The sequence below is a fragment of the Sycon ciliatum genome, chromosome 4, assembly GCF_964019385.1.
Source record: "Sycon ciliatum chromosome 4, ocSycCili1.1, whole genome shotgun sequence".
Lineage (NCBI taxonomy): Eukaryota > Metazoa > Porifera > Calcarea > Leucosolenida > Sycettidae > Sycon > Sycon ciliatum.
This window is the reverse complement of record NC_088646.1, coordinates 23,255,083-23,267,331: the sequence shown is the minus strand read 5'-3', so window position 1 is coordinate 23,267,331 and position 12,249 is coordinate 23,255,083. Positions and strand designations below refer to the sequence as shown.

Genomic DNA, 12,249 nt, shown 5'->3' with positions numbered 1-12,249 from the left:
AATGGACCTAAGTAGCGAGCAACAATTAGGTAGCAGGAATGCAATCTAACAGTATGAAGGAAACTAATGTGAATGGCAGGCTGGCTAATGTGGCGGGAAGATTACTAAGACTAAGTAAGAGGACAGCGGTTGGAAAAGCCATTTGACTGTGTGCGAGGTAGGACGGATGAATAGGGAAGGAATCTCGTAAGTGATCAAAAGGGTCAGTGATGGGGAACTGTGCATCACTGCTATCAGCAGGAATCAATGTAATTGTGTAGTACAGCATGAATGTGTGCAACATGTATACAGGTCATGCCGTACCGGTCTGCAGGCAGGGTTGTCTAGTACTGAGTAGTCCTACTTCAAATTATACCATGGTACGGTACGGAGGGCCTGTTTTCAACCAATCAGCGCTCGTCTAGCCATGGTTATATAGGCCAGTATAAATCCCGCGCGGGATTTATATAGAATATAAATCCCGGTGCACGGTACGTACGCTAGGGCACTGCCACCGTACAAGTTCACTGCCTGAAAGGCAGTGAACTTGTACGGCGGCAGTACTCCAGCGCACGGACCATACATAAACAGACACAACGGACACCACATGCGCGTGTACACTCCACACAGAACGGCACACTGACGAGGAACAGTACACAATGGAAAAGAAGAATGACCTGGAATTCGTCTACAGAGTATTCTGTTATACTGAATCTGAGGATAAAGAACGTCGAATAACCACGAAGTATCCCGAATGGGTCAGCAATGTACATTGTACTTCGAAGAGTTGAAGATCATCAACGGACTGTCTCCTTCGTAAATAAGTTTATAATACCAGTGTACATGCACTTCAACCCGATTGGAAAAGGCTACAATAGATTGGATTGAAATGTGATACAAAACAGTGTATGCAAATGCATCTACTTGCAAGCAAACCTGATTATGAGATGCCGCATGTGAAAATCAGCACTGTACCATAATTATAGTAACACTTACTCCCAAAGAGTCTGTAATCTAACTAGTGACGGTAGTTTGATTCAACGACAAACTCCAGCACCGCAGCAATTCAGTCGACTTCCGCACCGCTCACGACTCAAGACAAGATCATGAAGATGCTACAATATGCACTGGTACTGAAAGGAAATCTTATGCCAAACATCCACGGAGGAATCTCCTTCTGACCTTGCTCGACCATTCTTTCAACTGACAACTGATAACCATCAGAAGATGTTCATGTACTGCATGATGTAGGAGATCTCCAAATAGGTTCGTTGTTCTGGAAATGCGTAGGGGTACCTGGCATAAGTAGGATATGACCCTCGTAGTCGGGTTATACCGTACCCTCATATAAATCCCTCCTGCTATCGCAGTCGGGATTTATATTCAGCCGGTATAACCCTCTGACTCGGGTTATATCCTCTACGTATTAAAGTGGTTGCTGGGAGTAACCGGTGGGACAAGAGGTGATTTACAGTGTCGCGTGCTAGCATGAATACATGTACGACGTCAATGTAGGTCACTACATGTAGTATCATACAACGTATGTAAGTAATACTAATAGTTGGTTACAAGTAGGGCCAGGGATACTACACTAACAAGAGTACATAAGTTCATAACCGGGGATTACATGTATGTACTCTTGCTAGTACATGAATCACATGATGTAGTAGTAGTACTAGTAGTAGTACATGTACCTGCATGCATCGTCCTCGCTAGACTGCATGTACAGTGCTGGCAACTGAAATCCGACCCCCTGGGCGGCGCGCCGCGCCGCGCAGGGGGTCGGATTTCAGTTGCCAGCACTATAGACTGCATGTAGTCATGGTAGTGTCGTGTAGCACCTCACACGAGTCACAGATGGAAAGGCAGAATGCTGAAGTAGATCTACGTGTCTACATGATGATGATGATCATGTAGTAGAATACTTCAGAAGTAATTCAGTACATTCACAGGCGGGGAAACACTTCATGATCTGAGTGGTGGTACTACAAATAATTATAGCTTGGTGGTTATGTGAAAACCGACCCCGTGTGCATGGCGTGGGCCTGTACTGTAGCTGTCCCGTGTGCCCGGATCCGGGCACACGTGCCAGAGTATGAAGAGCGCAATTATAATGCAATGACGATGATGAGTGCTCCGCAAGAAGAAGTTCTAGATTTCTGGTGACGATCGCTACGACTATGCACAACAGGTGCTGTTCCGACCAACGTCCCCCTTGACAACTCGTTCGAAGCTTCGTAGCCTCGCGAATACTGCATACTAGTACCCCTAATCATTACCTGGCCTGCAGTACCGATCCAACTACCTGTGAGCCCATGCAAGTGGCAACGGCGATGGGATCATGCCCTGGCCTTGATACGTTTCAAGATGGTGCGAATACTTTTTATTTGCCGGAAGCCATCCATCTGGCTCATACAGAGAAACAGAGGTTAGCACAGTTTGGAGTGGAATGAGCAGAATATACCGGGGCAAGATTATAGCGAGGTGTTTTGCGGATCCTGTAGTTCTGGGGCACATGCCTAGAGCCGTAACAGTTGTCAAAAAGCAATGTTCTTCAACGTCTTGCAGATGACGAAGAGTATAGAAACGACTTAGGGACTTGAGCCTAGGATTATACTAAACAATGCTGTCTCGCTTCTTCCCTTGGCTTCAAGTTAGTTCAATCGCTGCGCTGTTGATGTTCACGTGCCGCAGCCTTGTGCAACTGCAGCTTTGAGCCCATTTGTCCCTAGCTGAATCAGCAATGTACTTCTGGAACTCGGCAGTGTCCGTAATTCGCCAAACGCAACAGCCGAGACGTGGATTCCGAGGACACGTTTTCGTCCTGTCTTCACTGACTTCCGCCCTAGTTCTGCTGGTGGTTCGCATGACTAGCGCTCAGTTTCCCATTGCTTGCCTCAATGATAACGACCTCCGTGAACAGAAATGCTGCCCAGTTGTCACTGTGGGAAATCCCGTCGGAGCGGAATGTGGTGGACCAGGTCGTGGCGCCTGTAAGCGTATCGAAAGCTCACACTGTCATGTAGAAACGCCGGATGGTCAAGGTGATGTTCTTGACTATCTGAAGAATCCTGTGTTGGAGCCATCGCGCTACCCATGGCCTAACCGAGTGTTCACACAAATCTGTGAGTGTGAGGGGAACTGGGCTGGATATGACTGCACGGAGTGTAAGTTCGGTTACGTGAAAACTGCTGATGAGAGTGTTTGTGTGAAACGCAAAACACCTCTGGTACGTAGAAACTACATGGCACTGAATGATGATGAGCGTGATTATGTCAAACAAACCATTGCAGATATGAATGATAGAAGCAAAAGTCCAAGTCGCTATGGTGTCCTCATCTCAGAGAAGAATTTTAGCAAATCAAGCCACTTGAAATCCAATGTAACAGCAGAGGACTTCAAGTTCGGAATATCAGCCTTCGAGTTTCTGGCCTGGATTCACTATTACGCTGCTAAAGATTCGGGAGGTTCTTTTGATAACGACCACCTCGCTAAGGTGGACTTTGCACACAATGGCCCTAGCTTCACAACTTGGCACCGGTATTTTATGCTGTTGTTCGAATCAGAACTTCAACGAGTATCTGGAAACGACTCATTTGCGGCTCCCTATTGGGATTGGATGGATCGGCAGAATCGTGATCATATCTTCACTCATGCTGACGTCTTTGACGGCAATGAAACCTCACTCGTGGGTGTATTCCGTGATTTTAGGGTCATCTGTTTCGATGCGGGTTTTGCCGTTCCACTTTCTGAGCCCAACATTCTCCGAAGAAAACCAAAACGTGGACCGGGAAGCCTATGCAATGCTTCGCAGTTTGATGTAGGGACACCACTTGTTCGCAGAGCCTATGACCTGCACCAGTCTGAAAATGTGAAGTGGCTGCCAAGTATGCGTGATGCCTGGGATATACTGTTAAATATTACCCACTACGATATTCCACATCACAAGTTATTTCCAGGGTGTCCATCCAGCCTTCGTGTTGGGTTGGAAGGAGGTGTTGCTGTACCTGGAAAACACTACTGCAGTTTAGCAAACGAGAGCATCATCATAGAGCTGCATGGCGCTGTTCATCTGTATTCAGGAGGTGTGTTTGCAAGCGGATCCATGTCGCCTAATGATCCCGCGTTCTACCTCCATCACTCCATGGTGGACCGTATGTTTGAACGCTACATGATCAAGCTGCAGACACTCGGTACGCTACATTACATCCCGGAGTCGGGTGGAGACCCAGGACACAATGCGAACGATTGCATTGTTCCCTCATTCCCTGTCTATCGGAACAAGGAGTTTCTGAAGCGGAGTACTGCCTTTGGCTACGTGTACGACACACTACCATTGCTGGACACTGAGCCTGAACGACCCGCCGAGGAGTACAATCAATGCAATAACCGTGAGTTGAAATCATTTCTTGTTTATCTCTGTGCGGTGGGGGCTCTATCAGTTTATGGTTGCTCCATAGATTCCAGTCAAGACAGCCAGTTCTGATGTGCTGCACCACAGAGGGTTTTGCAATGCTTTGCATGGTGTTGTTTTGGCGGGAAATCTATAGTCAAATTTCTTTCTTTGAAGCAAATTATAGACCGTTGTCATTCATAGTAACAGTTAGGGGAGACTTGGATCGCCTCCACCCACCCCACCACCCCCACCCTCGGAGCGAGTGATAGGACTAAGAATCAGATATGTGAAAAGTCAGATGTCACAGAATGTAGCCTGGAGGGAAGAGTGGCGGGGATATATTTTCGCCTGGACTCTCCACTGTTAACAACTGTCACCCGGCCATCAATTACTGATTCGCATTCACCATCCACCAATCATTGTTCGAGTCAAGATCGTTCAAAAATGCCCAATCGAATGTACATGTACGAGTCGACCGTATGTTCAATCAATCTTGCATGCAGTTGGTTGTGTACATTAGGTAATATACAGCGGGATGGAAATTTAGGGTATTCATAACATGACTGCATGCTTTTTGTCATTCACTGTAGATCCTCCTTCCTTCTCTGCTTATGACATGGCTTGTAGTGGCAAACACCTCTTACACACGGTTGTATACTGACCTTTGATTAATACTCACACTCATTAGTGACCATGCCATCAACAGTATCAAATTTCAATAATTTTGCTTTGACTCAATACATACCACTGCACCTTTCCATGTAGCACTGCACTTTCCCTAACAAGGAGTATTTTATAAACAGTATTTATTGGCTTTTGAGCCAATAAATACTGTTTATAAAATACTCCTTTTTAGGGAAAGGGAAGGCCAACATCATGAATAATTGTGTATAATATATGTACATGTACATGTACATGCAATAGCCTCATGATTTATTGCAATTACATACCAGTTATAAAAACCTCGGCGGACCTCGGTTTTTATCCTGGTATGTAATTGCAATAAATCCTTCGGCTCTACATTTATTATACATATGTTGACCTTCACTTTCCCTAAAAAGGAGTATTTTATAAACAGTATTTATTGGCCCTAGTGGTATTTTATAAACAGTATTAATTTATTGGGTCAAAAGCCAATAAATACTGTTTATAAAATACCACTAAGGCCAATAAATACTGTTTATAAAATACTCCTTTTTAGGGAAAAGTGGAGTGCTACATGGAAAAGTGCAGTGGTATTTATTGAGTCAAAGAAAATTTATTTGAATTTGATACTGTTGATGGTGTGGTCACTAATGAGTGTGGGTATTTATCAAAGGTCAATATAATTATAATAATATTACACATATACCGTAAAATCCTGCCAGAGCGCCCCGTCTCTCCCATCCGCCCCTCCCTGACTTCTTGTCAGGGACGTGATTGATTGTATCCTGGTATGACTCTGTCGCAGTCTGTGATGCTGTGCTGCACTGCAGACGCGTGCTCGACCCCGTTGGAAATGTACGCAACAGTGTCCACCCTCCTGACCAGGGATCGCACAAACCCTGCATTTTGTCGGGTCTGTACGACTCCTGGCTCTTGACCTTTGGTCGGTGTACGAGATGCACGAACAGTTTTCGTAGGGTGAGTACTTTTTCATGTAGCACTGAATGCGGCAAGTAGGACTCGCCCATCCGCCCCTCCCCACCTGAAGCGTCGAGGAGGTAGGGGCGCTTTGGCGGGATTTTGCGGGTACATGTATAAATAATCTACGTGGAGATAATAATTCCCGTAGCTATGCAGAAGACGTTACTTCAGTAACGTCTGGCGCTAGCCAGGGTCCACACAGCTTTACTTTGGTGTTTGTGTGTTTGTGTGTTTGTGTCACGCCTGGAGCTACCGTATCTGTCCCGTCTCTGTCCCGTATCTGTGATTTGGTGTTTGTTTGTTTGTGTGTGTGTTTGTGTCACGCCTGGAGCTACCGTATCTCTCCAATAAAAAAATATCTGTGATTTGGTGTTTGTTTGTTTGTGTGCTTGTGTCACGCCTGGAGCTACCGTATCTGTCCCGTATCTGTGACTACAAAGGTTCTACAGGATTATACATAACAGCTGGCCACAAACAGCTGGCCACAATATTCGTCGTATTATGTATATGACTCCCTGATATAGAGGGAGATTTGGAAAGAAAATTAATAGGGAGACGAGGAGGAAATAAAATTAGAATGGACGCTAGTTGCGGAATAGGTGATAGGATGAATCAGCAAAAACAGACTTTAGAAGAGAGATACTTTGGAAGAGAGATACTGTCGTCTCCAAAGTGAACGGACGATTCAGCGCCGGTCACAGGAAACGTCGGAAGAGAGATCCTGTCGACTCCAGAACGCCCGTGATCGGCAGAGTCAGCGCCGGTCACAGGAAACGTCAGGACAGACGCAGAATCGACTCCAAAATAAGCGTGAACGGGCGATTCAGCGCCGGTCACAGGAAACGTCGGAAGAGAGATACCGTCAAGTCCAGAACGCCCGTGATCGGCAGAGTCAGCGCCGGTCCCAGGAAACGTCAGGACAGACGCAGAATCGACTCCAAAATAAGCGTGAACGGGCGATTCAGCGCCGGTCACAGGAAACGTCGGAAGAGAGATACCGTCGAGTCCAGAACGCCCGTGATCGGCAGAGTCAGCGCCGGTCACAGGAAACGTCAGGACAGACATCTCGTCGACTCCAAAATAAGCGTGAACGGGCGATTTAGCGCCGGTCACAGGAAACGTCGGAAGAGAGATCCCGTCGAGGCCAGAACGCCCGTGATCGGCAGAGTCAGCGCCGGTCCCAGAAAACGTCAGGACAGACATCAAGACATTTTTTGCCTAGCTCATCGTTCATGTTACTAGAACTGATGGAAATGTTTTTTTTCCGTTAAAGGGGCACTCCGGCTTCATTTTCGACGCCGAGTTTTCGATGCCAAGACGAAGGTAGGTGAAAGAGAAGACCCCTCGAACAAGAACGAGTCTCCAGAAGCGATCGAGTCGAGGAGGAAGACGACTTTTGAATTTCGCCGAGCGAGCGCTGATGACGTAATGAGGGATTAGCTTGCCAGTGGAAATGCATCTGCGCACATACATTTCACATACTCTTTGGCCAATTTTCAATCGAAGAGGAGGTTGTTTTCTATGTTCTCTCAACGTCGTGAGCGATCCCGTCTTCTATACCCTTCCAGGTACCCTCAAGGTCCTCCAGAGGAGAATTTATCTCCAGCGAAGCGTTGTTGATCCGCTAAATTCGTCTCGAGACATATTCACCCAGTGCAGTGCTGATAAATGTAGAATGTTGAATCTGTGATAATTGTTGACGATGGAGAGAGAGGCTGATAGTCGCTGTCGCAGGGAGAGTGAAGCTGCTGGAAGTAACAACGGGGAGCCCGTTTGTATCACCTGAACAACCAGACTTCAAAGCAGCTTGACCAAATCGGAGGGTGCCTCGTTGCTTATCGTGAATATTACACCGACATGAATTACTACAAGTACACTGGTGAGTTCTTATCTTGTTTTGTTCGTATGCTAGTACCCTGGCCTGGAGTTCTCGTTAGCAAATTCCTATTCCCTGGCGTTTTCTAAACATTCCGTGTAGTACTGAATACGTGATCAAGTATTCCGATTTGGGTAGATGTGGACTTTGGACATGTATTTTATAAAAATATTCTATTTTCCCAATAGAGCGTTTGTAGTGAAATGGTTGCCCAAATACAACGAAATTGATTCTGCAGTTCTACAACTTGTACTGAAATCCAGTCAAAGTAAAAATGATTCTTCATGACAGTTGGGGTCAATGAAATCTGATCCAGGCATAACGAATAGTGACGCCTGCCACCCCGAGAACGAATGCCCATTTCGTGGGGGATACCTAAGTACTCAAAGTGGTGCGTGTTTCAATGTGGCATGGAAGTTTTATAATATGATCTCTGGTCAATGCAACATACGATAGCCATCATGAATTGCAGGCCTCGAACGCAACTCAGACCAGAATTGGCAGTTCCCTAAGTTTATAATTCCATGGCCCCAGCTGTGGTTATAGAAGTTTGTTTGCACATTATTCTTATAGTCGATAGGTTTATACTGATGGCCACAAACAACGGCAGTTCAAACTTCACTGATGTGTTCATGAGCTGAGAGATTTCTCTCCACTATTTCTGTTGTGCATACAGGTCTGTCTAATATGCATTGACCGTATTGGGATGGTATCTGCTCTGGGAAGGGAATCGCTGGAGCCACAGTCCAATTATACAGGCTTTCAAGAAACAGAGAGGATCCATCTTTCCAAGCTGATACCTGATGTGTACCGACAGAATTCTCACGAGATACCTCACGGACTACGTGTGGTGTGTACTTCATAGTACTCCTTAGACTACTACTAGTATCTAGAATCAAGTCGACTGAAACAAGTTCAAACAACTCTGGCTTCAAACGAGCCGACGATTAGACGAACAAAACATTCTCTCATATACTGGAGCACTCTGACAACTCACGACCTATTCCTAACGATTGCCACCGCTTATATAAATATGTAGAGTGCTGATTGGAATGTGCTCACAATCTCAACAATTCAGTGCTATAATTATTTGAACAATGTGTTAGAAATTATTCCACTTTTCCTTCCATAAATGTATCCACATATAATCCACAGTGCTCCAAAGTTTCAGAGTTTCAGGGTATCAAACAAAATTATTTCAAATACAGTGAAATTGTTCGTGGACATTATAGCGTAACTAATTTACTTGTAGTTCCCTGGTCCTTTTCTTTGCTATAAATTAATCCTTTGCTCTCTAGCCGCCTGCGAGTCGAACAGTGAAATTGTCAGTTCATATTTATAATGTGGGTATGTGGGAGGGGGTTGAACATATTTTTTATATAAGGGACCTGCAACTGTAATACCACAGTACAGTAGCCGGCAAATGTGTAGAAAACAGAAATGCATGCTCCCATCATTGTACATGGACGGGCGCAGCAGGCTGAAGCTATCAGCCAGAACAGGATTTACAATCACTTAGAGATGCTTGAGCTATTCCAGTATTCTCCGTGAGCTGTCCCATTCCACCATGTTTCATGCCACCATTATTTCTGGTAGTATCCATGTGCATAGTTCCAAGACCATCTCGGATTCTTCAGCAATTTGTGCCACGGCAAAAGACAATGCTTGACTCGGTCACTGGGGCTGTCAAACTTCCCATCACAAATGAACTTCAATTTCTCATCTGTTTCAAGTATATGTACTGCCATGACTTGACCATGTTTCATCCACAGCTGGGCGAAGATTGTGGCGTTGAATTCCATAGCGCACCTTCTTCCTGCCATGCAGGAGTATGTTGAGAGAAGTGAACATATTTTTACTAAAAAACAACAGCCACTGAAGAGGATAGCAATAGCCTTGGGTGAATTTCCTGCAGGTACACGTTGTTGGTACGTCTACTGGTCGGTCTCCATATCGTCAAGTTCAGAAATCACCTGTACTACACATCTTGTAGAAGGGATCCTGATCGAATAATTTTCTGGTCATAAAATTCACTAAACTGAGGGCGAGACAAATAGTCAGTACTCCCCCGATTCCGTCAAGCTGCTTTGAAGTCTGGATGCACATGTGATGCTAACAAGCTCCCCGTTGTTACTTCCAGCAGCTTCACTTTCCCTGCGACAGCGGCTATCAACCTCTCTCTCCATCGTCGACAATTATCACAGATTCAACATTCTACATTTATCAGCACTGCACTGGGTGAATATGTCTCGAGACGAATTTAGCGGATCAACAACGCTTCGCTGGAGATAAATTCTCCTCTGGAGGACCTTGAGGGTACCTGGAAGGGTATAGAAGACGGGATCGCCCATGACGTTGAGAGAACATAGAAAACAACCTCCTCTTCGATTGAAAATTGGCCAAAAAGTATGTGAAATGTATGTGCGCAGATGCATTTCCACTGGCAAGCTAATCCCTCATTACGTCATCAGCGCCCGCTCGGCGAAATTCAAAAGTCGTCTTCCTGCTCGACTCGATCGCTTCTGGAGACTCGTTCTTGTTCGAGGGGTCTTCTCTTTCACCTACCTTCGTCTTGGCATCGAAAACTCGGCGTCGAAAAGGAAGCCGGAGTGCCCCTTTAATTGGCTACATCATTGTATTGCAAAAACGTTTCAATCAGTTTGAATATGAGTTAGGCAAAAGTATTTGCAGATTTTTTTGCGGATTGTTATCTTTCTCTCACTTCATCCGCTTTTGGTTTGCTCCTTCTTTTCCTTTTAATCTCCTTATAATCGGATTTTCTGGCCTTTTTACATTAAAAGCATAGCGTAGGGCCCTGAGCTTCCAAGCTCTCTCGTTTTAATAAAGCTATGAATAGGATGAAGGCCGCAGACATCACGCAACTACGTTACTTGTTTGACATGTATTACTGTGTATTTTATAACAAAACTATAATTGAAAACCCAGAATCGATTTTCTCGTTCCTATCATCAGTGGGAAAAATACGGAACTAAGGATACAACCAAAGAAACTGAAGTTAAGTACTGTATATACATGTATGGTGTAGCTTTCGAAAGGTGAACAAAATATGCTACAATGAATCGTCTTCTATCACATCTACAAATGTATTCCTCTGCAGCAAATGAATCAACAATGATGCCAAGACCATCTCTTTCGCCATCAGCGTCAGCATCTCCGAGGCTGCCTTTGTCCATTGAAAAATCAGCATATGGACGTCTGCTTGGCATGGTTTCAGCGTTAGTGTCGCAACTTTATGAATTACTCTGAATCTTGTTTACTTGTTCGTGGTCCGATGTATTGGGCTACAGTTTTGAAATTTAATATCGAGGAAATATGGCTTAGGCTATCATGGACTATCGGCCGCAACTCAAATTGTGCTGCAATCTGCTGCACATTCTTTCCGATTCCAAACCGTAGACATATTGAATATGAAGAATTTTCCAATTTGTCTGTACAAAATGATAGCATACTAGTAATTGTGTTGAAATTGTCCAAGTAACGTCCCGGGGTTGTTTGGTGTGGCCAAGCTCGGCCATTATTGTTCTCTGTGAAAATGAATTGCTCTTACTATTAGCACATTGTCCCAGGTCGAGTTACAGTTCAATTGTTGGAGCATGTACCGTATGATGTACCCGCATCCTGGTTGTACTCTCCTTTCTCCGTTACAAGCCACACTGATATCATTTAGTGCTGTTGTTAACCACAATACCTATCTTACTTTGTTTCCCTATATGAATAGCTCCTTGATGTTGCAATGTACATTAGTACAATGACCATTGCTGATGAGTGTTGTACGAAAGCGTTTTAACAGCTTTCTTAGAGAGGTAATCATGTTCAAAGGAAGAAGAATAATAAAAAATGGATGGGGATAGGAATGTGCAGGTGTCTCCGTCATTCACATGGATTGAGGCTCCAGTCTCTCCGGAGGCGTTCGTTCGAATCCCACCGCTGCCACCGATTTTTTAGCGGGCCACAGTCTCTCTGGGAGGCAAATACACACAGGTCTCAGTGAACACACTGTTGTTTATTATTACTGAAAAAAAGACTGGATTGAAGGTTGAACTTTAACTCTAAATCTAACTGAAGAGAAGACTTGGAGAGTCGTGAGCAGTAGCTTTTATAGGCAGACAGCATAAGTGCTGCAACAGCAATGGTCATGGCAACGCTCAGCAGAGAGAAGAAGAAAGGTCAAGAGTAGGTGTGCGGGCAGCAGAATGAGTCATTGCAGAAGGAATGCCATTTGGTTCTATGCAGAAGATCATCTGAGACGTGCTAGAGCTGATTGCCAGTTAGGTGTAGAACGTCAGTACCATTGGTGTGTGTCGTGCAATGTTATCGCATGAGCTGATTGCAAAGTTACTGATGGTGTTAG

General features: G+C 44.9%; 1 protein-coding gene across 1 annotated transcript; it reads left to right on the top strand.

The window, feature by feature from the left end:
• Positions 1–2,242: 2,242 nt before the first annotated feature.
• On the top strand, positions 2,243–11,636 carry LOC135815106 (tyrosinase-like). Its single transcript, XM_065328352.1, has 2 exons — positions 2,243–4,370; positions 10,996–11,636. The coding sequence occupies exons 1-2, from the start codon at positions 2,723–2,725 to the stop codon at positions 11,142–11,144; spliced, it is 1,797 nt and encodes a 598-aa protein (XP_065184424.1). The 5' UTR covers positions 2,243–2,722; the 3' UTR covers positions 11,145–11,636.
• Positions 11,637–12,249: the final 613 nt, after the last annotated feature.

What these genes read in the sequence shown, in the direction of transcription:
- LOC135815106 (XM_065328352.1), top strand. Translation starts at nt 2,723, where the DNA reads ATGTACTTCTGGAACTCGGCAGTGTCCGTAATTCGCCAAACGCAACAG. An exon ending in GTACAATCAATGCAATAACC is followed by an intron (nt 4,371 to 10,995) that starts GTGAGTTGAAAT and finishes ATTCCTCTGCAG; the next exon opens with CAAATGAATCAACAATGATG.